The 27,680-nt window shown below is 35.6% G+C and overlaps 1 protein-coding gene across 1 annotated transcript in view; it reads left to right on the forward strand.

Annotated features, from left to right (window-relative positions):
• Positions 1-27,411, forward strand: part of CHIC1 (cysteine rich hydrophobic domain 1) — a 70,687-nt gene extending 43,276 nt beyond the window's left edge. The window contains exons 4-6 of the mRNA XM_035028769.1: positions 19,518-19,574; positions 19,830-19,889; positions 21,242-27,411. Coding sequence (XP_034884660.1) covers positions 19,518-19,574; positions 19,830-19,889; positions 21,242-21,292 — 168 coding nt within the window. The 3' untranslated portion in view covers positions 21,293-27,411. The remainder of the gene's footprint in view (positions 1-19,517; positions 19,575-19,829; positions 19,890-21,241) is intronic.
• The last annotated feature ends 269 nt before the right edge of the window (positions 27,412-27,680 follow it).

The following is a 27,680-nucleotide window of genomic DNA, read 5'->3' on the forward strand; positions in this document are numbered from 1 at the left end:
CATTGATTTTATATCCTCCCACTTTACTAAATTCCTGTATGAGTTCTAGCAGTTTTGGGGTGGAGTCTTTGGGGTTTTCCACATAAAGTATCATATCATCTGCAAAGAGTGAGAGTTTGACTTCTTCTTTGCTGATTTGGATGCCTTTGATTTCTTTTTGTTGTCTGATTGCTGTGGCTAAGACTTCCAATACTATGTTGAATAGCAGTGGTGATAGTGGGCATCCCTGCCGCGTTCCTGACCTTAGGGGGAAAGCTCTCAGTTTTTCCCCATTGAGAATGATATTCGCTGTAGGTTTTTCATAGATGGCTTTTATGATATTGAGGTATGTACCCTCTATGCCTATACTCTGAAGAGTTTTGATCAAGAAAGGATGCTGTACTTTGTCAAATGCTTTTTCTGTATGTATTGAGAGGATCATATGATTCTTGTTCTTTCTTTTGTTAATGTATTGTATCACATTGATTGATTTGTGAATGTTGAACCAACCTTGCAGCCCAGGGATAAATCCCACTTGGTCGTGGTGAATAATCTTTTTAATGTACTGTTGGATCCTATTGGCTAGTATTTTGGTGAGAATTTTTGCATCCATGTTCATCAGGGATATTGGTCTGTAGTTCTCCTTTTTGATGGGGTCTTTGTCTGGTTTTGGGATCAAGGTAATGCTGGCCTCATAAAATGAGTTTGGAAGTTTTCCTTCCATTTCTATTTTTTGGAACAGTTTCAGAAGAATAGGTATTAATTCTTCTTGAAATGTTTGGTAGAATTTCCCTGGGAAGCCATCTGGCCCTGGGCTTTTGTTTTTTGGGAGATTTTTGATGACTGCTTCAATTTCCGTAGTGGTTATAGGTCTGTTCAGGTTTTCTATTTCTTCCTGGTTCAGTTTTGGTAGTTGATACATCTCTAGGAATGCATCCATTTCTTCCAGGTTATCGAATTTGCTAGCATAGAGTTGCTCATATGTTCTTATAATTGTTTGTATTTCTTTGGTGTTGGTTGTGATCTCTCCTCTTTCATTCATGATTTTGTTGATTTGGGTCATTTCTCTTTTCTTTTTGATAAGTCTGGCCAGGGGTTTATCAACCTTGTTAATTTTTTCAAAGAACCAGCTCCTAGTTTTGTTGATCTGTTCTACTGTTCTTTTAGTTTCTATTTCATTGATTTCTGCTCTGATCTTTATTATTTCTCTTCTCCTGCTGGGTTTGGGTTTTATTTGCTGTTCTTTCTCCAGCTGCTTTAGGTGTAGGGTTAGGTTGTGTACTTGGGACCTTTCTTGTTTCTTGAGAAAGGCTTGTATTGCTATATACTTTCCTCTTAGGACTGCCTTTGCTGCATCCCAAAGATTTTGAATAGTTGTGTTTTCATTTTCATTGGTTTCCATGAATTTTTTAAATTCTTCTTTAATTTCCTGGTTGACCCATTCATTCCTTAGTAGGATGCTCTTTAGCCTCCATGTATTTGAGTTCTTTCCGACTTTCCTCTTGTGATTGAATTCTAGTTTCAAAGCATTGTGGTCTGAAAATAGGCAGGGAATGATCCCAATCTTTTGGTACCGGTTGAGACCTGATTTATGACCTAGGATGTGATCTATTCTGGAGAATGTTCCATGGGCACTAGAGAAGAATGTGTGTTCTGTTGCTTTGGGATGGAATGTTCTGAATATGTCTGTGAAGTCCATGTGGTCCAGTGTGTCATTTAACGTCTTTATTTCCTTGTTGATCTTTTGCTTAGACGATCTGTCCATTTCAGTGAGTGGGGGTGTTAAAGTCCCCCACTATTATTGTATTGTTGTCAATGTGTTTCTTTGCTTTTGTTATTAATTGCCGTATATAATTGGCTGCTCCCATGTTAGGGGCATAGATATTTACAGTTGTTAGATCTTCTTGTTGGATAGACCCCTTAAGTATGATATAGTGTCCTTCCTCATCTCTTATTACAGTCTTTGGTTTAAAATCTAATGTGTCTGATATAAGGATTGCCACCCCAGCTTTCTTTTGGTGTCCATTAGCATGGTAAATGGTTTTCCACCCCCTCACTTTCAATCTGGAGGTGTCTTTGGGTCTAAAATGAGTCTCTTGCAGACAGCATATCGATGGGTCTTGTTTTTTAATCCAATCTGATAGCCTGTGTCTTTTGATTGGGGCATTTAGCCCATTTACATTCAGGGTAACTATTGAAAGATAGGAATTTAGTGCCATTGTATTGCCTGTAAGGTGACTCTTACTGTATACTGTCTGTGTTCCTTTCTGGTCTATGTTGCTTTTAGGCTCTCTCTTTGCTTAGAGGACCCCTTTCAATATTTCTTGTAGGGCTGGTTTCGTGTTTGCAAATTCCTTTAGTTTTTGTTTGTCCTGGAAGCTTTTTATCTCTCCTTCAATTTTCAATGACAGCCTAGCTGGATAGAGTATTCTTGGCTGCATATTTTTCTCATTTAGTGCTCTGAATATATTCTGCCAGTCCTTTCTGGCCTGCCAGGTCTCTGTGGATAGGTCTGTTGCCAATCTAATGTTTCTACCATTGTAGGTTACATATCTCTTCTCCCGAGCTGCTTTCAGGATTTTCTCTTTGTCTCTGAGACTCATAAGTTTTACTATTAGGTGTCGGGGTGTTGACTTATTTTTTTGATTTTGAGGGGGGTTCTCTGTGCTTCCTGGATTTTGATGCCTGTTTCCTTCCCCAAATTAGGGAAGTTCTCTGCTATAATTTGCTCCATTATACCTTCTGCCCCTCTCTCTCTTTCTTCTTCTTCTGGGATCCCAATTATTCTAATGTTGTTTTGTCTTATGGTATCGCTTATCTCTCGAATTCTGCCCTCGTGATCCAGTAGTTGTTTATCTCTCTTTTTCTCAGCTTCTTTATTTTCCATCATTTGGTCTTCTATATCACTGATTCTCTCTTCTGCCTCATTTATCCTAGCAGTTAGCACCCCCATATTTGATTGCACCTCATTAATAGACTTTTTGATTTCGACTTTAGATTTTAGTTCTTTTAGTTCTCCAGAAAGGGTTTCTCTAATAACTTCCATGCTTTTTTCAAGCCCAGCTTGTATCTTTAAAGTGATGATTCTGTACTCTAGATCTGACATCGTACTAATGTCCATATTGAGTAGGTTCCTGGCAGTCGGTACTACCTCTTGTTCTTTTTGTTGAGGTGATTTTTTCCATCTTGTCATTTTGCCCAGAGGAGAATAGATTAATGAGAGAACAAAATGCTAACAGGGTAACAATGTTCCCAGAAAATATACTCTAAACAAATCAGAAAAGACCTGAAGCAGTGGGAAAAGAAAGGGAAAGAGAGAAGAAAGAAAAAGAAAAAAAGAATAGAAAAGAGGAAAAGAAAAGATAAAGATAAAAACAAACAAAAACAGAACAAAACAAAAAAAAAACAGAATGTGATCAAATATGATCAGGGTGGTATATAGATCAGTGCCACACACTAGATTTTGAGTGTATTTGGTCTGTTAGAAGAAAGTGCCTCCCAAAATTTTAAAGAAAGAAAAACTTATATATGTACAAAAATAAGGGTTGATATGATGAAGGGATGGAATATGACTGTAAAGATGAAAATTATAAAAAATTTTATAAAAGGAATTGATAAGAAGTTGTTTGAAAAAAGAAAGAAGAGGATTTAAAAAAAAAGAAAAAGAAAGGGAGAGAATGTGATCAGGCAGGGGAGTAGAAAAAAAACCATACAATAGATATTTAGGGTATATTTTGATCTGTTAGAAGAAACGATCTCAAAATTTTAAAGAGAGAACAACTTTATATATATGCCAAAAATACAGGTAACTACTATGAAGGGATAGAATATGACTCTAAAAATGAGAAATAAAAATGAAAAATAAAAAAATTTTTTTTTAAAAAAGGGACTGATAAGATGTTGGTTGAAAAAGGGAAAACGAAAAATTCAAAAAAGAAAAAAGACAGTTATAAAAAATTAACTTTGAAAGACTAAAGAATCATGGTAAAAAAGCCATGGATTCTATGTGCAGTATTCCCCTAGCTCTGGAGTTCTGCCGTTCTCATTGATTGGTAAACTTGGTCTTGGCTGGCTGTTCTCGCTGATCTTCTGGGGAGGGGCCTGTTGCCGTGGTTTCCAAATGTCTTTGCCGGAGGCGGAATTGCCCCGCCCTTGCCCGGTCCGGACTAAGTAATCTGCTCGGGTTTGCTCTCCGGAGCTTTTGTTCCCTTCAAGCTTTCCGTACAGCTTTGGAGGTGGAGAGTGAAAATGGCGGCCTCCCAATCTCTGCCTCGGAGGAGCCGAGAACTCGGGCCCCGCTCCTCAGTGAGCCCCCAGAGAAAAGCTGCCAGTCACTCCCATTTCCCCGGTCTCCGGCCACACTCCGTGGTCACCCGGCTTGTGACCGCGCGTTTCTATCTCTGGCACCCGACCCCAGGTGGAGTCTCCAAACCCAGCAGAATCCTGCGGTGTGCTCCCGCACCTCTCCTCCCGCAGGAGGAAGGTGAGTCTCCCCGAATCTGCTGCTTGTTGGGTCCCTGCTGGAGGAGCAGGGCCCCGACTGTGTCCCGGATCACAGTTTATGGCAACCCCGAGCTGAGAGCCCGCTCCTGGGCTCTGTCTCTGCAGCCGGCTTCCCCGCCCTGGTACCTGGGTGCTCTGCTGCATTCAGGCACCCCCGGTCTTTCTGTGACCCCGAGGGTCCTGAGACCACACTGTCCCACGAGGGTTCCACCCCCTGCTTAGCCACCGGAGTGATGTCCCTCAGAGGAGCAGACTTCTAAAAGTTCCGATTTTGTGCTCCGTGGCTCTATCACTTGCCAGAAGTGGCCGACGGAGGCCCCCTTCCCCGCCGTCTATCCTCCTGAATATCGCCTCGGATTCACTTCTCCGCACGTCCTACCTTCCAGAAAGTGGTCGCTTTTCTGTTCAGAGAGTTGCTGCTATTCTTTTCTTTGATCTCCTGTTGAGTTCGTAGGTGTTCAGATTGGTTTGATCCCTATCCAGCTGAATTCCTGAGAGGAGACGAAATCCAGGTCTCCTACTCCTCTGCCATCTTGTTCTGAGTCTCAAAAATCACTGAACTTTTAACTGTCTCCATAGTTTTGCCTTTTCCAGAATGTCATATAGTTTAAATCATATAAGATGTAGTCTTTTCAGATTGGCTTCTTTCACTTGCCAAATGCATTTAAAGTTTCTCCATGTCTTTTTGTGGCTTGATAGGTCCTTTTTTTGCTGAATAATATTCTTTTTTAAAGACTTATTTGTTTGAGAGAGAGAAGCAGGCATGAGTGGGGGGAGGGGCAGAGGGGGAGAGAGAATCCTCAAGCAGACTCCCCACTGAGCATGGGGCCCAACACAGGGCTCCATCCCAGGACCCTGAGATCATGACCTGAGCCAAAATCAAGAGTTGGCCACTTAACCAACTGAGCCACCCAGGTGCCCCTACTGAATAATATTCTGTTGTTTGGATGTACTACAGTTTGTTTACCCATCCACCTAGTGAAGGATGTCTTCATTGCATTCAAGGTTTGGCAATTATAAATTAGGCTGCTACAAACATTCTATGTACAGGTTTTTGTGTCAGCAAACTTCAAGTAATTTGGGTAAAAAAACAAGGAGTATAATTTCTGGATCATATAGTAAGATTATGCTTAGTTTTGTAAGAAACTGCCAAGTCCTCTTCCAAAGTGTCTATACTATTTTACATTCCCACTAGCAATGCATAAGACTTTTTGTTGCAGGGCACCTGGGGGCTCAGTCAGTTAAGCATCTGCTTTTGGCTCAGGTCATGATCCTGGAATCTCCAGATGGAGGCCCACATTGGGCTCCCTGCTCAGCAGGGAGTCTGATTCTCCCTCTGCCCTTTACCCTGCTTGTGCACTCTCTCTCTCTCTCACACACTCACTCTCTGTCTCTCAAATAAATAAATAAAAACCTAAAAAAATAAAAAGACTTTCTGTTGCTCCTTGTCCTTGTCAACGTTTGGTGTTAACAGTATTTTGGATTTTGACCATTCTAAAAAGTGTGTAGTGGTATCTCACTTTTTTTTTTTTAATTTGCAATTCCCTAAAGTTATATGATATTGAGCATCTTTCTATGTACTGATTTGTCATCTGTATATCTTCTTTGAGATTTTTCTTTTTAGACATATGCCCATATCTTAATTGGGATTCTGTTTCATTATTGTGAAGTTTTAAACACTATTTATATATTTTGGATACCAGTTCTTTATCAGGTATTTGTTTTCAAAATATTTTCTTCCAGCCCATGTCTTGTCTTTTCATTCTCTTAACAACATCTTTTGCAGAATAGATGTTTTTAATTTTGATGAAGTCCTGCTTACCAGTTTTTTCTTTTATTCCTTGTGCTTTGGGTTGTAGCTAAGAATTCACTGCCAAACCGAAGGTCACTTATTGTGGTATATACGTTGTTGTATTTGTTTGCTAATGTCTTATTCAGGAATTTTGCATCAATGTTCATGAGAAATATTGATCTGCAGTTTTCCTTTCATATAATATCTTTGTCTAGTTTTGGCACTAGGGTAATATTGGCCTTATAGAATGAGTTAAGAAGTATTCCCTCTGCTTCTGTTTCATGGAAGAGATTGTAAAGAATTGGTATAATTTCTTCTTTAAATGTTTGGTAGAATTCACCCATGAACCCACCTGGCCATGGGAATTTCTATTTGGAAAGGTTTTTAATTATTGATTCAGTTTCTTTAATAAATATAGGCCTATTCAAATTGTCTATTTCTCCTTGTGTGAGTTTTAGTAAATTGTATCTTTCAGGTAATTGGTCCATTTCATCTTGCCTATCAAATTCATGGGCATGGAGCTGTTAATAATATTCTTTTATTAGCCTTCTTTTTTAAAGATTTTATTTATTTATTTGACAGAGAGATAGCGACAGCAGGAACACAAGCAGGGGGAGTGGGAGAGGGAGAAGCAGGCTTCCTGCGGAGCAGGGAGCCCGACACGGGGCTCGATCCCAGGACCCTGGGACCATGACCTGAGCCAAAGGCAGACGCTTAACGACTGAGCCACCCAGGCGCCCCTTTTATTAGCCTTTTAATACTCATGGCATCATTAATGATAACTCACTTCATTTCTGATATTAGTAACTTTTGTCTTCTTTTTTCTTAGTTAACCTGGCTAGAAATTTACTATTTTTACTGATCTTTCAAAGAACCAGTTTTTGATTTTGTTGATTTCCCCTGTTGAAGTCCTATTATCAATTTCACTGATTTCTGCTCTAGTTTGTATTACCTCTTTCTTTTTACTTTGGATTTAACTTGTTCTTTTTCTAAAGTACAAGCTTACATGATTGATTTTAGGTCTTCTTTTCTACTGTATGCATTCGATGCTGTGAATTTCCCTCTAAGCACTGCTTTCACTGCATCCCACAGATTTTGATTAGTTGTGTTTTCATTTGTATTTAGTTTTAAATATTTTTAAGTTTCTCCTGAGATTCTTTCTTGACCTATGTACTATTTATAAATGTGCTGTTTAGCCACTCTGGAAAACAGTATGGAGTTTCCTCAAGAAGTTAAAAATAGAACTACCCTACAACCCAGCAATTGGCACTACTAGGTATTTACCCCAAAGATACAAATGTAATGATCCAAAGGGGCACATGCACCCCAATATTTATTATAGCAGCAATGTCCACAATAGCCAAACTGTGGAGGGAACCCAGATGTCCATCGACAGATGGATAAAGAAGATGTGGTATATATACAAAGGAATATTACTCAGCCATCAAAAAGGTTGAAATCTTAACCATTTTCATCTATGTGGATAGAACTGGAGGGTATTATGCTGAGCAAAATAAGTCAATCAGAGAAAGACAATTATCATATGGTTTCACTCATATGCGGAATATAAGAAATAGCGCACAGGATCATAGGGGAAGGGAGGGAAAACTGGGAAGTAATCAGAGAGAGAGACAAACCATGAGAGATTCTTAACTATAGGAAACAAACTGAGGGTTGCTGGAGGGAAGGTGGGTGGGGGGATGGGGTAACTGGGTGATGGGCATTAAGGATGGCATGTGATGTGATAAGCACTGGGTGTTACATGCAACTGATGTATTACTGAACTCTATATTGGAAACTAATGATGTTGGCTAATTGAATTTAAATTAAAAAAAAAAAAGAAGTGTGCTGTTTAGGGACACCTGGGTGGCTCAGTCATTTAAGCATCTGACTCTTGATTTCAGCTCAGGTCATGATCTTGGGGTTGTGAGATCAAGCCCTGCACTGGGCTCCGTGCTTGGGTATGGAACCTGCGTGGGATTCTCTCTCCCCCTCTGCCCCTCCCCCCCAAAAAAAGAAATGTGCCATTTAATCTCTTAAGTGGGAATTTTCCAGCTACCTTTCCGTTGTTGATTTCTAGTTTAATTCCACTATCTGAGAGTATGCATTGTATGATTTCTGTTTTTTGAAATATGTTAAGTTGTGTTTTAGGACCCAGAATGGATCCTAAAATTGTTTGCTATTGTTTGATAAAGTAATCTGTAGATGTCAATTATATCCAGCTCATCAATGGTGCTGTTGAGTTTAGTTATGTCTTTACTGACTTTCTGCCTGCTTGATCTCTTCATTACTGATAAAGGGCTGTTGTAGTCTCCAACTTGTTCAAGGGTGGATTCCTCGGTGTGCCTGGGTGGCTCAATTGTTAAGCGTCTGCCTTCGGCTCAGGTCATGATCCTAGGGTCCTGGGATCGAGCCCCGAGTCGGGCTCCCTGCTCAGCAGGAAGCCTGCTTCTCCCTCTCACACTCCCCCTGCTTGTGTTCACTCTCTCTCTGTGTCTCTCTCTGTCAAATAAATAAAATCTTAAAAAAAAAAAAAAAGAGTGGACTCCTCTATTTCTCCTTGCAGTTCCATCAATTTTTGCCTCACATAGTTTGATGCTCTTTTGATATGCCCATAACATATTAAGAATTGATCTTTTTATCATTGTATTTGATAATTTTCCCCACTCTTAAGTCTGCTTTGTCTGAAATTACTAAAGTACCTCTGGCTTTCCTTTGATTAGTGTTACTGTGGTATATCTTTCTCCATCCCTTCACTTTTAGTTTCTATATGACTTTACATTTAAATTTAAAGTGGGTTTCTCATAGACAATACATAGTTGAATCTTTTTTTTTTTGATCCACTAACAATCTTTAATTAATGTATTTAGACCATTGATGTTTAAAGTGATTATTGATATAGTTGGATTAATATTTACCATGTTCGTTAATGTTTTCTATTCATTGCTCTTGTTCTTTGTTCCTGTTTTTGTCTCCTAGTCTTTTTCTGTCTTGTCTGGTTTTAAGTGAGTATTTTGTATGATATCATTTTTTTTTATCTTCCCTTAGAATATCAATAATCCTACTTTTTAAATATTTTTTGGGGGTGTTGCCAACTAAAGTGAGTTTGTTATATATATATATATTCAAGACCACTTTCAAATAACACCATACCATTTCCCAGGTAGTAGAAGTACCTTATTTGCAGAGTATTTCCAATTCCTCCTTCCCATCCCTTATAACATTGCTTCCATTTGTTTTACTTATCCATAAGCTATAATCATTGAATACATTGTTATTATTGAACAAATTATTACCTGCTAGATCAATTAAGAATAAGAGAAATACCCCAATTTAACCCTTAAATTGGGAAGCATAAAAACTTTTACTAAAAAAACAAGAATAAAAGAAATAAACTATTTTATTTTACCTTCATTTTTTTCCTTTTCTAACCCTTCTTGAAGATCTAAGTGTCTTAAATATAGCATTTTCCTTCTCTCTGAAGAACTTTTAACATTTCTTGCAAGACATTTCTATTGGTGACAAGTTCCCTCAAATTTTTGTCTGAAAAAGTCTATTTCTTTGCTGGGTGTGGAAATCCAGGTTGGAGATACTTTTAACACTTTATTTCATTCAACTCTCTTCTTATCTCCCATGATTTCTAAAGAGATGTCTGTATAACTCTTATTTTGCTCCTTTATATGTAAGGCATTTTTCCCTCTGGCTTTTGTTCAAGACTTTTCCTTGATTTTCTGCAGTTTAAATATGAGATTACTAGGTATAGATTTTTGAGTTTCTAGCTTTGTACTCTCTGAGCTTCCTCAACCTATGGTTTGATGCCTTTTGTTAATTTTGGGAAATTATCTTGTCACTATTACTTTAAATACTTCCTCTGTTCCTTTTCCTCTTTACCTTCTGGTATTTCTATTATATGTCTACTGCTCCTCTTATAATTGGCCCCTAGTTCTGGGATATTCAATTTATTTTTTCTTTTTTTTTCCTTTTATTTTAGTTTTGAAAGTTTCTGTTGGTATATCTTCAATCTTTACTGATACCTCAAGCATGTCCAGTCTATTGATGAGCCCATCAAAGGCATTCTTTATTTCTGTTATGGTATTTTGGCTTCCTACCATTTCCTTCTGAATTTGTCTTACAGTTGCCATTTCTCTACTAACATTATCTATATCTGTCCATTTCTCTGCTAACATTATCCATATCTGTTCTTTCATGTTGTCCACTTTTGCATTACATGTGGCTTATTAGTCTTGGTTGATTGATATTCCCAGTCTGATAATTTCAACATTTCTGCCACTTCTATGTCTGGTTCTGATGCTTGTGGTATCTTTTAGTATGACTTCTACTTTTTCTTTGAAAGCCACACATATGTCCTAGGTAAAAGAAACTGAGGTAAATAGGCCTTTAAATAAGATTTTATGTTATCAGGCTAGGCATTTGGCTATATTTACTGTTTGCTGTAGTTGTCAATGTTGGCAGCTAAACTTTCCCCACTGTCCTTGTTTTTGTCTGGCCTCTTTTCCTTAGATTTCCCTAGAGATTTCTTTTTTTGTTTTTTAATCTAACATAATTTATTTAACAAATTCCCTAGTGTAGGGAAATTATCTTCACTTTCTGCCTGTTTTTATTTTTTGTTTTTTGAAGTATAGTTGGCATACAATGTTATATTAGTTTCAAGTGTACAACATAGTGATTCAACAATTCTCTACATTGCACAATGCTTATTACCACAATTAATATATTTACCATCTGTCATACAAAGTTACTACAATATTATTGACTATATTTCTTATGCTATACTTTTCATCCAATAGGACTTATTTATTTTGGATATTGTCTGAGATGGACAGTTCTTTCAGTTGTATTCCTGTATTATAAGAAAACTTATTGATGTAGTGGTAAGGTGTTGGAAGACTTGGAATTACTCTGTGGTACTATGATTTGGCCTAAGTTTTTTAGTGACTCTGTGACCCTGAGCTGTGCCCTTCACAAGGGCTTCCCAGTTTTTGTTTTGTTTTGTTTTCCCCTTTAGGTGAGACAGGAAGGCTAGAGGGTGCTGGAGTTGGGTCTTTCCCTTCCCCAAGATTGGGGAATAGCCTCTCTTAAGACCAGTCTTTAAGAACAGAATGTTCTGGGCGTATTTTTTAAAGATTTATTTATTTATTTGTCAGAGAGAGTGAGAGAGCACAAGCAGGGGGAGCGGCAGGCAAAGGAAGAAGCAGGTTCCCCACTGAGCAAAGAGCCCGATGCGGGACTCGATCCCAGGACCCTGGGATCATGACCTGAGCTGAAGGCAGATGCTTAACTCACTGAGCCACCCAGGTGTCCCTTCTGGGCATATTTAAAAGTGGCTGTTCTTTCCCTTTCCCTACTGGAAGGCTGAAGAGATTTTTCTCCAATCACTGTGAGAACCTGATAAGGTTCCTGGTAATAAAATTCAAAGTGTGGGGGTCTTCCCCAAGACTGGGCCTCTTTGGAATTTTTAACTCTCAAACTTGTCCCCACTGAGCTTCCAGCAATTCATCAAGTTCAGGTCCTGCTACCCTAGTCCTGGTTCCCACAGAGTTTTCCTCTCCTGTGTTTCTACCCTGGTAAATTGTGCTTATTTGTATCCATCTGTGTATCTCTCCAGTCTTATGATCTCTCTTTTCTGATGAATCTAAGAGGAGTTGGTTTCAGGTTGTTCTCGGTTTTTTCTTTTCTTCTTGATATGTGGGCAGGAGAGTTAACTTCCAAGCCTTTACATGCCTAAATGGATTACCTTGATTTTCTAAAGTTAATTTTGATGCATATGGGATTCTTGGTTGACAGTCTTTTTTTCTTTCATCATTTTCAATCTGTTATCCAACTGCCTTCTGCCCTACGTTGTTTCAAATCAGAAGTCAGCTATTTATCTTACTATAGTTTCCTTGTAAGTAATGAGTCATTTCATCTTGCTGCTTTCATGATTTTCAATTTTTCTATTTTTCAACATTATACTATTATGTATCTGCTATGGCTCTCCTTGTGGTTTATTCCTACATGGAGCTCTTGAGCTTCCTAGATATGTAGATAAATATTTTTCATTAAATTTAGAAGTTTTCACCATTATTGCATTAAATATTTCTTTTGTTTTGCTCTTTTCTTATTGTACTCCCAGTATATGTATATTGGTGCCCTTAATGATGTATAACATTTCTCTGAGGCTGTATTCATTTTCCTTCATTCTCTTTTTCTGTGCTTTGAGATTACATATTATCTTTTTTTTTAAAGATTTTATTTATTTATTTGACATAGAGACAGCAAGAGAGGGAACACAAGCAGAGGGAGTGGGAGAGGGAGAAGCAAGCTTCCTGCTGAGCAGGCAGCTTGATGCGGGGCTCGATCCCAGGACCCTGGGATCATGACCTGAGCCGAAGGCAGATGCTTAATGACTGAGCCACTCAGGTGCCCCGAGATTACATATTATCATTTGATCTGTCTTCAAGTTCACTGATCATTCTTCTAGTTCAAATCTACTTTGTGTTCTTTTATTTCAGTTTTGTATTCCTCAACTCCAGAATTCCATTTGGTTCTTCTTAATAATTTCTATCTCCTTGTAGATGTTTTCTACTTAATGAGCCATTGTCATCGTAATTTCATTTTTTTTATTTCTGGTCATAACATGGCATATTATATTCCTTTATTGTAAGAATCTTAATTCCTTTTTTGGTGCATATGTCCTCCTTGCTGTGCATATTTAAAGTTACTTCAAATTCATCTTTGTCTCTTTTTCAGACTCCTATACTTTCATACCAAGCTGTCTGCGGTCAGGCAATAATTTTTTAAAGTTCAGTTTTTCTTTTTGAGGGTGGGGTCATCTATATCATACAGAAATTCCTTGTATTTTGGTCAGTTAATGATATCCTTTCTTGGTCTCTACTGTGTTTACTGGATTTTTCTGAAAATGTGTTATAGTGGTAAAATACACATAACATAAAGTTTACCATTTTAAGCATTCAGTGGCATTAACTACATTCACAATGTTGTATAACCATTACCATTACCTATTGCCAAATTTTTCATTACCTTAACAGAAACTCTGTAGCCATTAAATAATAATTCCCCATTCCCCTTCCCCTCAGACCCTGGTAACCTCTAATCTACTTTCTGTGTCTACAAATTTGCCTATCCTAGGGTATCTCATGTAAATAGCGTAATTCCATATTTGTCCTGGTACTATTTCTCTTAGCTTAATGTCTTCAAGGTTCATCCATGTCATAGCATGTTTTAGAACTTCATTCCTTTATATGGCTGAATAACAGTCCATTCTATGCATAGTCCACATTGTTTATTCACTCATCAGTTGATGGACACCTGAATTCTTTCCACCTTTTGTCTATCGTGAATAACACTGCATTTAACATTGCCATATAAATATCTGTTCAAGTCCAAACTTTCAGTTCTTTTGGGAAGTATACCTAGGAATAGAGTATGTAAACATATGGTAATTGTTTAGCTTTTTGAAAAACTGCCAAACTTTTCCACTGGAGCTGCACCATTTTACATTCCCATCAGTAATGCATAAAGATTCCAATTTCTGCAGATCGTCACCAACATTAGCTATATTCCATCTTATTGATAATAGCCATTCTAGTAGATGTGAAGTGGTATCTGTGATTTTGCTTTGCATTTCTCTAACGACTTGTGTTAAGCATTTTTACATGTACTGTTGGCCATTTCTGGTATTAGGTACTTTGTTCATTTTGCAACTGAGTTGTTTATTTGTTGTTGAGTTGGGGGAGTTTTTATATATTCTGATTATTTGCAAATATTTTCTTCCATTCTGTAGATAATCTTTTCACTCTCTTGATAGTGTCATTTGATGCATAAAAGATGTTAATTTTTATGAAGTCCAATTAAACTATTTTCCCCTTTTTTGCCTGTGCTTTCAGTGTCAAGGGCCAAGAAATTATTGCAAAATCCAATGTCATGAAGATTGTCTCCGATGTTTTCTTCACAAACTTTTACAGTTTTCACTCTTCTGTTTGGTTCTTTGATCCATTTTGAGTTAATTTTCATATATGGTGTAGGTTTAGGGTCCAACTTAATACTTTTGCATGTGGATATCCAGTTTTTCTTGCAGCATTTATTGAAGACTATTCCTTTTCCCCATTGAATGGTTGGCACTCTTGTTGAAAAACAGTTGACCATATACATTCAGAAGTTTATTTCTGGGCTCTATTCTATTCCTTTGGTCTACATATCTGTCTTTATTCCAGCACCATTTTTTTTGTTACCATTGCTTTGTATTAAGTTATGAAATCAGGAGATGTGAGTCCTTCATATTCTTCGTTTTCAAGATTGCTGCCTAAATCGTGGTTTCTTCATTCCATACGAATTTTAGGATGTTTTTCTATTTCTACAAAAAAGTCACTGGGATTCTGATAAGGATTGCATTGAATCTATAGATCATTTTGGATAATATTGTCATCTTAGCAATATTAAGTCTTCTAATCCATGAATGCAGGATGTCTTTACATTTATTTACATTTTTAAATTCTTTTTTTTAAGATTTTATTTATTTATTTGACAGAGAGAGACACAGCAAGAGAGGGAACTCAAGCGGGGGGGTGGGGGAGGGAGAAGCAGGCTTCCCGCAGAGCAGGGAGCCCGATGCGGGGCTCGATCCCAGGACCCTGGGATCATGACCTGAGCCGAAGGCAGGTGCTTAATGACTGAGCCACCCAGGCGCCCCTAGGTTTTTAAATTCTTTTAGCAATGCTTTGTGGTTTTCTGTGCACACGTCTTTCACCTCTTTGCTTAAGTTTATTATTAAGTATTTTACTCTTTTTGGTGCTACTGTAAATGCAGTTATTTTCTTAATTTCTTTTTTGAATTGTTTACCATTATCATATAGAAATGCAACTGAATTTGGGGGACAACTGGGTGACTCAGTCAGTTAAGCATCTGTCTTCAGCTCGGGTCATGATCACAGGGTTCCTGGATCGAGCCCCATATTAGGCTCTCTGCTCAGCAAGGAGTCTGGTTCTCCCTCTCCCTCTGCCTTTCCCTCTGGCTCATTCTCTCTCTCTCTCTCTCTCTCTCAAATAAATAAATAAAATCTTTTAAAAAGTAGAAATGCAACTGAATTTTGAATGTTTATTTTGTATCCTGAAACACTGCTGAATTTGTTTAACTCTAACAGATTTTTTTGTACATTCTTTTGGGTTTTCTACACATGAGATAATATCACCTGCAAATAGAGATAATTTTACTTCTTCCTTTTTAATTTAGATACCTTTTATGGCTTTTCTTGCCTAACTGACCTGTCTAGAATTTCCAGTAGTGTGTTGAATAGAAGTGGCAAATGTGGGCATCATTGTCTTTTTCCTGTCTTAGAGGAAAAGCTTTCAGTTTTTGGTATAATTTTATGATTTATGATTTTTTTCTTATTTAGTATGATATTAGCTGTGGATTTTTTTTTAGCCCAGAGCCATGGAGTGTAGGATCTGCTAATATTCACCATCTGTCAAATCAATGCAGAATATGTCTGCCCTAGGAAGCTGAGAAGATGGGAACTGCCACTCAGTTGTCAAGCCAAGTATATCAGCTTTCCCACAATACAGATATGTGCCAGAAAGGGGGACTGCACCCTTCACCAACTGTTTTGCCTATTTTGCAGAAGTTGGCAGTAGGAGAGTGGATGCTGCCCTTACCCAGGAAAGCAGTTTCACTCCAGGGAGCTGGGAGCTATCAGGAACCACCTGCCACACAGCTCCCAAGCTTGTTAAAATAGTTCTTCTGCGAGGCAGAGCAATGGAGATGTGGGAGTATTACCTAACTTCATTACCAAGGCCTCCTAATGTTCTTAGCTATTATCCATAACTTTGTTGAATAAATACTTCTCAATCTGTTATAATCCTTTTGATCAATCTCAGGAACATTTGATTGAGTATCCTTTGCTAATACTTGATCAATTTAATAGTTGTTTCTACAAGGAAGAGATTTCCCTAAGGTCCTCACATGGCCATTCTGGAAGGGCTCTCACTTTCTCAATGGTATCTTTGACACACAAAAATTTTTAATTTTGATTAGGCTGTATTTATCACTTTTAAGTTTTTCTTGCTTGTACTTTTTGCATCAAATCTAAGAGGGCTTTGCCCAACTCAAGATCACAAAGATTTACTCCTATGTTTTCTTATAATTGTTTTAAAATTTCACCTCTTATGGTTAGGTCTTTGATCCATTTTGAGTTAATTTTTGTGCATGGTGTGAGATAGGTGTCTGAGTTCATAATTTTTCTTTTGGATATCCAATTGTCCTAGCACCATTGTTGTGAATACTATTTCATGAGTCTTCTGATTAATGAACATAGGATCTCTCTCCATTTATTTACCTCTTCTTTAATGTATTTTAGCAGTTTTTTTTTTTTTAGTTTTCAATTTACAAGTCTATACTTTTGTTAAATTTATTTCTAAATATTTTAATTCTATTGTAAATGGTCTGTTACTCTCATTTTCAGATTGTTCATTACTAGTGTATACAAATACAATTGATTTTTTATGGGTTGAGCCTCATATTATTTTTCTATCTAGTGTAACAAACTTAATGGTTTAAAACAATAACTTTTATTATTTCACAGTGAGAAGTCTGAGCATGGCTCAATTGGGTTCTCATATTAGGATCTCACAAGGCCAAAATCAAGGTGCTGGCAGGGCTGTCTGTATTCCTTTCTAGAGATTCTGGGAAAGAATTTGCTTCCAAACTCCCTCAGATTTTTGCAGAAATCATTTCTTTCTTATACTTTCTATGTGGCCCTTTCTGTCTTAAAGCTAGCAATGGTGGTTTGAGTTCTTCTTTTGCTTCAGATCCCTCTGACTGTCCTTCCATCTGCCAGAAAATGTTCTCTACTTTTAAGGGCCCTTGAGATTACATTGGGTCCACCAAAGCAATCCAGGATAATCTCCCCCTATTTTAAAGCCAAATAATTAGTAACTTTAATTACATCTGCAACATCCCTTTTGCAACATAATGTAACATATTCATAGGTGTAACTCCAGGAGGTGAGGATCATGGGAGCCAGAATTCTACCTATCAAAATCTTGTTTCCTGCAAACTTGCTGAACTTATTCTAGTAATGTTTTAGTGGATTTGTAACCTAATAACTAAAGTGAGTTCACTCCTTGGTAAATTACAGATAGAGACTACATCAGGTGGAGTTGTCACACAAAACTTTACTTCAACAAATAAGGAAATCATGGGGCATAACTTCCAAAGCTATGACACCTGAGTGGGGGTAAATAGATTTCTTTTATTTAGGGATAGGATGAATATTCGGAAAAGGGGGGAGGGATTTGTCACTGCATGTAGAGGTGTAAGGTCATATACACATATTTAGGAAATATGCCTGTACATGCATTGTATGTTATGCTAATGAGGTTTGTATTCCTCCTTGGGCAGATATTATAATGAGGTAGAAGTTACTGTCAGACACTCCATGGTCCATCTGCATAGGGGTGAGTCCGTAGTCAAGCTCAAACTGCTCTAAGCCTACCTGAGCTCTTCCTGTTGTTTGCCTCTAAAAGATAAGGCTAACATTCTTGTGAAGAAGGGATAGTCAGTGAGGGTCTTGCGGGTGACAGTTTTAGCTTCATTAACCCTATGGAGCATGGTTTCAGATTCCTTAGGGTTTTCTCTATGCATGATCATGTCTGCAAATGAAGACAGTTTCATTTTTTCATTTCCAAGCTGGATGCCTTTTAGTTCTTATTTTTGTCTAATTGCCCACACTATTCTTTCCAGTACAATGTTGAATAAAAGTAGTGGAAGGAGACATTCTTGTCTTTTTCCTGATCTTAAGAGGAAAACAGTCTTTCTTCATTAGGTGTATTAGCTGTAGTTTTTTCATAGATGCCCTTTATCAGGTTGAGGAAGTTCACATATATTCCTAGTTTTTTAAGGATTTTTATCATGAATGGATATTGGGTTTTGTCCAAGGCTTTTTTCTAAATCTATTAAGATGATCACATCATTTTTGTCCTTTATTCTATTAATATGATGTATTGCAGCAATTTATTTTTGTGTTCCTCGGATAAATTACACTTGGTCATGATGTATAATCTTTTTCATATGTTGTTGGATTCAGTTTGCTAGTATTTTGTTGAGTTTGTGTTTATATTAATGGTATTATTTCTTCTTTAACTGTTTGGTAGATCTCATTATTGAAACCATCTGGGCCTGAGTTTTTCTTTGGGAAAAGATTTATAATTACTAATTCAGTCTCTTTGTTACCCATCTGATTTTGTTTAGAGATTCTATCAAGTACAGTAACCACACGGGATACTCTAGCTGGCATTGTTGTTGTTTTCTGGCCCACTGTGAATGAACTGAATACAATTGCCATTGATTGTTAACTAACATAGTTAAACAAATAGAATAGTTTCTTATGTTGGTGCTTTGGAAATCATTTCAGATACGGGTTGGTAAATCATTCAATTTTGAGGAGTAATTTTAAAATTTAACAGTGCCTTCTTTATCAGAAGCCTAATAAAACTCTTCCAAATAAGAGTTGAAAATGCATAGTTATCTTTTACTTTAATTTTTTGAAAGTTTTGCAACCTTTTCTTCCTCCCTACAAAATAGAGAGATTCAGTCTCTGTCCCCTTGTTTAGGACAGTGCTGCTTCTCATTTATATTTTTTTCCTCTAAATAAAGTTTTCTGACTAGCTGTTTTTAACATGTTCTTCTCAGTGGAAATTCTGATGTATGTTGGCTTGCTTTATTCAACTTGTAGACCTTGGGTACTATATGCCAGGCATTTGTGCTAGGAGCTCTTATAGGAAGACTTCCTGTGAGGACTCAGATTAACTTAGCATATTACATGTATATTGAAAAAGTAACCCTATGAAAAGACATGTGAAAGTCAAGATTAGGTCCATAAGTGGACTACTAGCTGTATCGGTAATGATTTCACAGTAGTCCAGTGCACGGACTCACAACACAGAACAATTTGTACATATTTCATTTTGAAAAGCATATATTAAAATCCCATATACATGGATGTGGGTGTGTGAAGAGGGAGAAAGAGAGATCTTATAATAACAGTATAATAATTGCTCAAAATACTACTCTTCTTTTCGCAGTTTCTGTCAGTTACATTGCTTTTTGTCTGATTTCTAATGGAAAAACAAGAAGAGAAAATAATTGGATTTTACAAACAAGCAGAAAAATATACACATAGTTTACAAAGTTCTTCATCTTGTAACAAAGTCTTGATTCTTCCTCTTAGACCAGAAGATCAATTCAGAAGTTATTAGAATGGGAAAATAACAGATTATATCACAAGGTAAGAAAGTTTAAGCAAATAAGTTCCCCACTTATATATTTGCATTATTAAATTTAAAAAAATGGGAATTTTTCAGGCCATGAAAGAATGGATTAGAGAATATTCAATTTTAATGTATATTCTTTACAAGTTACTTTTAAACGCTATTTTATGTGTCTTATGCTTATTCCTGGATGGTTCTCGGTGATTTATTCAAATGTTATAGGTAATAATTAATATAAATTGATATCGAAATTCCTAACTGTACTTTCTTAGCTCGCTTTGCACTGGAAGTTGACTAAAAGGAAATGCGAAACTAGCAATATGATGGAGTATGTAAGTATGCAGTTGTTTTTAGTTACTTTCTTTGGATTCCATTCTAAATGTTATATTTTACTATGCTTATCATTTGTCAGTTCTTTCTCAGTTTTTTTTCTCCTCAGCCTAAACTTCTGTCAGTTTTGGAACATAGAGGTTTCCTTCCATCTTCCTTAGATTTGTAGCCAATATAAAATATCTTGAAAGCTAGTAATTACTTAGATCTGAGAAAAATCTCAGCTAGTATGCTGCAATGAAAACTGCACAACCTTAATCTTCTTTTCACATAGGTGCAGACCAGCACATATGGTAATGAGCACAGCTGCTGTTGAACAAAATATTTCTAAATGTGATCTTGACAAAACTTGCATAAAATAGGAATTGAATTCTGAATTCATGTTCCTGGCTTTTTGTCTTAGCTAACACTTAATTTTCAATAAAGAAATGATAGGCTCTATTTTTTTTTTTTTACTGAAAGCTATGCAGTCTTAATCACAAAACACAAATTTACATATAACCAATGTGATAACTTCAGCATCATAAACATTCAAAAGAATATGAAATTTATCTAAGCTTGAAATTGCTGACATATATAGATTTACTATATAAACATTCCATTTCTATATCATAAATAAGGATTATTATGTTATTTTTCTCCACTTTGAATAGCTAGGGGGAAAGAATGTGCAAATGACCACAAATCTAAAATCCACTATAGATAAAACCTTATATAAAGTATTATAAATTTATTATAAATATATTATAAATTTACATATTAAATTTATAAATAAAATATTAAATATAAATTTAGTATATAAATTTGTATAAGTTTGTAAATATCTTAGGTTTTTATTATTATATTTCCAGTCTTTAATTAAAATGTTTTAATCAGTTCATTTGGATGTTTCATTATTTTTTATAAATAACTTGTAAAAGATAGTAATAACCAATATCAGCTGCTTTAACTGAAAAATATATAGATAAAGGTATTTTTTCTAATCTATATAACACAGTTTTAATGCCTTCTACTTTGTCAAAAAAAAAAGGGGGCAGGGGAGAAGGGGTGTAGAGGGAGATAATAATGTAAGAGGGCTTGCTTTTCTGCACCTAAACAAATAATTATTATAAATTAGGTCATAGAAACTGTTAGCTACAATAAGTAGTTATGTTTGCCAATTTGATTTAATTGCCAATCTAATGATAACTTGTAGTAAATTCTCTTTGTAACTGTTTTATATATTTCACTTACTTAATACTAGAGGACCAAAGTAGAGTCCTGTGAAAAATGATCATAGACTTTCTGGGTTATATATGTTCTAGTAAATGAAAATTATTTTGTCAATATATTCTTGTTTGTTTTTATTTTACAGGTAATACTAATAGAATTCTTACCAAAATATCCCATATTCCGACCTGACTGAGGAATTTTATTCAGTCACTTCTGTGTTACTTGTCATTTCCTACCCTTAGTGCCTTGTAGATGATTTTGGAATGAAGATGGTCTCCTTTGCTGTGTTCAACTTATTCTTTATTTCTTATTATTATTCTTTAGAATATTCTCCTTACTCTTTTATTTGTGTTGGTTTAAGAAGAAACTTTGCACATCTTTTTGTTAAATGAGGCTTGTGTTTTGCACTCTCAATTTTTAAATAAATACACACACAGAGACGTATATGTATATATATAGTTGCCACTAAAGATAAAACATCAGTGCCGGTGTTTAAAAAACAAAAACAAAATTTTGTTCTGAGCATGCTGCCTTATTATTTTCATACTCACTGTTTCTAAATATGCATCATTTTTCTAGGCTACTTAATGCTCTGTAATCCCTTCCTGGATATAAGTAAATAAGCTTTTGGTAGCTTTTAGAAATGGTTTTACTCTTACTTGCTTTTAAAGGACATGCAATTAATAGCACTGGTTTTGTCCTGCACTTTGCTAAATTATCACTTATGTTAGTGGATAAAATATTTAAACTCTTAAAAGACTTGTAAATATTGTCTCTTTGCATAACATAAAATGTGATATGCCATGGTTTACAGAATGTAATATTACTCTTACTGTATTGCCAACAAATCTGCATAGATTTTAATATGAATGAAGTTTGCAAGCATCCTTTTGAATGTATAGACTGTTAACATGCTATTTTATGGCAGAGCCATAATGAGTTTGTTAAAAATTTCAGGTGGAGGGCAGGATTGCCCTTTGTAATGAGTGGATTAAAATTGAAATCATTGTCTGAGATATTCTGCATTGCACCTGAAACCAAGAACCTTAGTTTTTCATTTAATTCAGTAATTCCCATGTTGTCCTCCACTCCCACCCTCCAAAAAATTCATTTGACATCCGACACATTTCACAGCTTCACTGTCCTTATTTATTTCCCTTTATGTATCCTTTCCCTCATTTGAAAATACACACAATTATGATCTTTAAGGAGTGTTTGAAGATTTCACATATCTGGGGAGGTGTCTAGATCCTCATGAAAGCCACTGCTAATCCCTTTTTGGAGTTCTGATATTCTGCTCTGGGAAAGAGAGAGAGCTAATTGAGAAGCTGTACCTAAAGAATATATAGTGGCTGGTTCATAATTGATAAAAAATATTCTTTATTTTTTGAGAATCTTTTTTACGTATTTGGATATTATTAATGAAGAAAGACAAGTACTTAGACAGACAAGTACTTAGACTAAAGTATTTTAGTTTAGAAATTCCCCACACATGTAGCCGTTTCATTTATATGTACCTATTTTTTTCTTTTTCTCTTCACAAGATGAGTGAGAATACCACACTTAGTTTGAATTTTTAACATAATTATAAAGCTTTATGTTGTGTTAATTCAACTGCAAATGTATGCCTGTATATAGGCATAATTTGTAATTCCTATTGCTAAAAATAAATTAAAAGAATCTGAGACTCAATAATATCCTATTTGTCATCTTACTCTTACTACTTTTAGTAAAAAATTTTTTAGATAAACATTTATCCCAGTGAAGAGAATAGTCATTTCTTCATACAAAGTCCAGTATTTTAAAAGTCACTTTTAAAATTTATGCCGAATTTGAAATCCATAGTCCTGGACAAGTAAAAGAAGAGGGAAAAAAGAGACACTATTTGATATATGACTATAATTGTTTGCACACTTTTCCACCTCCCTCTGTAGAGTCCCATTACCCCCATGCCACCAAGCCACCCGGAATCTCTAACTTTTAATATGTGTGCCTGCAAATACCATTTGTCTGTCTGCTGCAAAATTAAATATGTATTTTTATAGACAAGGTGGAAACCTCTGAAAATGCATACCAAATGTCTTGTTTTATAGCTAAGGTCAGGGAAAAATTGTATCTGTGGTTTATGCTCCAGCTAATATCATCAGGTTTATGCTTCAAACTGTGACTGTTTAATACCAAAATTGATTTCCAGAATAATACAAAATTTCTAATTAGCAGTGATAGAACAATTTTAAGTGTCAGTCCTTAAAATCTCATCTTTTTCTGTATATTTAGAATTTGGCCATGTGTATTTAGAATTTGTTCATTGTAACTTTTTCTGCCATGTATAAATCACACTTGGTTTTGCTCAAAGAACAGCAAGAAGTGGTGAATTGTTTCCATGAAACAAATATTGAGACAAAAATAGTGTGTATCTGAAGGTGACAGAATATAACTTAAGTTACAGTAGTATTTGTCATAAAAATAATTTGCCAGCATTTGTAAACTTAATTTAAAAGCCTACTCTAATTGCTTTTAAATTTATTATTTTATTGTTCATTATGCTGGTTGACTCATCTTATTTTCTTGAACCACTCAGATAATACCCAGTTTTCCTTTTTCTTTCTTATATGACTGCTTTTTCAAACTATTTTCCTATGTAAGGGGCTATTTAGCAGTTGGGTATTCTGGAGTGCTTTGGAGGGGATGTTTTCAGTGAAATTGGCAGCAGTGAATGATGAAATGACAAAGCACACTGTGTGGTCATTAATTCCTCCCCCATTGACCTTTTTTTCTTTTATCCTTAGGATAGAACATACTTGGATATTTCTATCAAGTTAGTAGAATATTTTTATGAAAGCTGTTTTTAGGTTGAAGAAACTAATTGTGAATTTCTTTGTTACATGATATTCTTTTATGAAACCTGCTGTGGTAGGTTCCAGAGAAAATAACATGTATTTGCCAAAGTGTATAAATCTCACAAAGCTTTGAAGTTACAAGTTAAAACTGTTCCTTCTCTAACCTTCCATTACACATGTCCATCCCCAGTGCCCCTTTAAACACCTAAATTATGTATAAAATGAAATTAAGGCCTAACCTTTTTCGACTACTTTTTGTTCCCTCCTACCCACGATATTAATTTAAGAAAGAGATCATTGTAGTCAAACATTAGAAGTAGATGGAGAAGTGCCTTGTCTTTTTTGAACAAAGATAACATTTTATGTTGAAGGAAACAGAATGGATGAACTGACAGATCATTAGATTTAAAACTATCCTTTTCAAGTATAAGAATATTTCATTTATTTCATTAGCATATTATATTTCTTCTATTTATTATTTAAAGACTGTTTCCTTGTTTTCCCCCAATCATATATGTTAGTGATAAAATATTACAGAACAGGACTATCACTTACAAAACTGGTATAATTCTAATGCTAGTGAATATGTAATTTAACATGGTTCTGGAAGAACAATGGTCTTTGATTGAAGCCCTACCAAAACCCACTTAAGTATTTAATGTACATACTATTTATATTATTATGATCTATAAACACTAATACGTGATCAATTAATCTGTGTTAACATTTAGCACTCTACCATTTTAATGTATTCTTATTTTTTCATAATTTGAATGAAGTTACGTGTTCATAATATTTTTAAGGCTGAGAACAAATAGGGTTTTTCCAAATGTATTAGAGCTTTCAAAAATTATTAGCATTTTAATTTTGTTTACAAATAAGCCACCACTTAAAATCAAACCTCACTACTTGAACATAAAGCCCCAAACATGTCATCAGAATTAACTATGTTGACCAGAATTAACTATGTTGATATAGAAATTATATACACTCGTTTAATTGGAGCAGTTTCACATATGGAAATGTATTTTGCTAATTTGATTATAACATGCCTAAATTCACTGAAGTCCTCTTTATGCCTATAAAATTCTGCTTTAAAAAATTCATTTTGCAACAGTTGTCCAATTGTTTGGGTTCCTTTAAATGGTGAACTATTGGGAAATTTTCCGTAGAAAAGGAATAGATTTTATTAATAATACTTGTTCATGTAACATGGAGACTAAAAAAAGAAAGGATATGTATATCCTTATCTTGCCCCAAATTTCTCTTTTTTGATTCTGAGCCGGCTTTTCATTTTGATGATGGCAACCTGAGAATATATTCCATTTCCTGTGGACTTTGTCAAATTCTTACTATATGAGGAAATGATCTAATATTATGGGTTTTGGGCAAGCCACTTAAATTACATGTCAGTCTCTTCATCTGTAAAATCATGGGGTTGAACCTAGGGCTGGACAGAAAATTAGAGATAAACTAACATTCTGTGATTCTAGGAATCCTTAGGAAATTTTTAGTCTACAGAATCCCAGAATGATTTTTCTCAGATCTACTACCCTTGGTGGAAATTCTCACAGTGCCTTGCACACAGTAAATGTTTGATTTGCCAACTGGCTCCTAGCTGATGTGTGTTCATGTCACACAGACTCAAAGAACCTGATACCTGCTAGACCTCAGCCCCTCTATGGTAATAAAAATAAATTTAGTTTCCCTAGGAACTAAAGGCTAAGATCTGTGGGCTTTGCATATGTGGAATCTGACTATGCATTTGGTATCGAGGCAAGAATTATAACTGTGACAACAATGGAGATATGGGAGGACCCACTTTGACATTGATGTGAAAAGTTTTCATATCCTATCCAATATCTGCTTCAGTGTCTTACTAGGTTCCATATCCTCAAAAGATCTGTTGGAAAAAATTGATATTAGATGGAAAGAAAAGTGGTATGGAATTCAAACCCAAATCACTTCTGGTTTAATTCTTAGCTCTGCTGCTTAATTCCTCTGTACCTCATGTCCTCATTGTGGAAGTGGGGACAATAATCTGGACCTACCTCACAGGGGAATTGAGGATTTTTTTCATATATTAATGTGCTTTTGAAGTTGACTGAAAGATATACTGGATATCATAATTTTGTAATTTCTAAATAGATTCCTTTAAGTCTATGTTGTTATGTTTTCTTTTTCAAACCCTACAGAATGAGTGTTGTATTTAATCTATTTTATCTGTAGTAAATTTTGTTATTAATGCCCTATATGTTAACATGAGTAATTGTGTTATGTTAATACTTGACTTAGGGAGGAAAAGCAGGTGGATGTAAACCAGTGGTTCCCGACTTGGGACAGATAAAGATAGCAGTGGGGGCATCCTTGAACCTGTTTTTAATATTTCAAAACATATACTAGAAATCATACATTTACCCACGTTCCTGCCACATAAACCAACTAAGACATTGAATTTCCATGCATTTTGTTGATATTTTTTCAATCCTGCCTAACATAACACTGGTTATCACACACTGATCAGAAGTTGTGAATGACAGTTCTGCTTTTGATTAATAAAAGAATGAAAAAGCCTATTATCACATGCAGTTTAGTAAATAAAATTCTTTAAAACATGGAAAAGGAATAATAAAGGGATCCTTATGGTGAAAATGTTGGAAGCCACTTTTAAAAAGGAACTAAGATTATTTGACCTTCTCCACAAGTTACTTACCCAGTCCGTAAATAATGAAATGCCAGACTGTGTGTGTGTGTGTGTGTGTGTCTGTGTCTGTGTCTGTGTGTGTGTCTGTGTTTTGGCTAGGTTGGGCTATATAACTTCAGGTTAGAATTTGCCTTCTGTTCTCTTCTGTTTCAGGATAACTGAGTTAATTTATTTGAGTGTGTATTTGTAAATTACATATACACACATAGGATTGCAAATGTGGAAAGTGTTATATGTTCTAGCATTGGAGTAAATATCAACTTCTGAGTCTTAAAGTAGTTCTGTGTATAAACTCATTATGAGTCTAGGCAATAATTTCTCAAATGTCTCTTTTATTCCTGCTTATTTTGTTGCTTTTATCTTGGCTTAATTTTCTTAATTTTCCATTTTTCTAGTAAGCAGATACTATAAAATTATTTTAATGCCTGAACTTTGAACAAGTTACAAATGTCTGAAATTATATAATCTACAAGCTAGTTTGCCCTCCATGACTAACCACATACAAATACGAATCTCAGCTGCAAAAACAGGAAATGCTTGTAGCTGGAAAATGGGCATTGATCAAAACACCTGTTTGAAAAGCCTAGGATTTCTACTTTTTGGCAGAGGATTCCTATTGGGACAGCTTTACCAGAAAAGAATAAAAGTGGATATGTCCATTCAAACCAAGAACATTCGTGCATCTTGTATTGTTACATAGCCTGTGGAATGAATTTATTTTTCTCCCAAGTTTGAGAGTGACTCCCCTGAAAGAACTCAACCTATATACAGCTGTGCCAAAATGAAGGACACCTGCCTCTCTGAAACTTTCACTGCTGCTTCTGTTGTTCACTTGTCAGATATAAAATTTTATTATCTCAGGATGCAAAATTACAATAAAGTGCAAATCTATGTTAATGAATTGTGTGTTCTTTGGTGCATCTTCCTTTCTTCCTTCTCATCATTCTAAGGTAGTTACTTAAGGCTTCCTTTAAAAAATTGTATTTTGCATATTGCCTCTTTGTTCATTTGCTAGTATTGTACCTGATCCTATAATT

This window comes from Mirounga leonina, unplaced genomic scaffold (genome assembly GCF_011800145.1).
Source record: "Mirounga leonina isolate KUSES-001 unplaced genomic scaffold, KU_Mleo_1.0 Mir_204, whole genome shotgun sequence".
NCBI lineage: Eukaryota > Metazoa > Chordata > Mammalia > Carnivora > Phocidae > Mirounga > Mirounga leonina.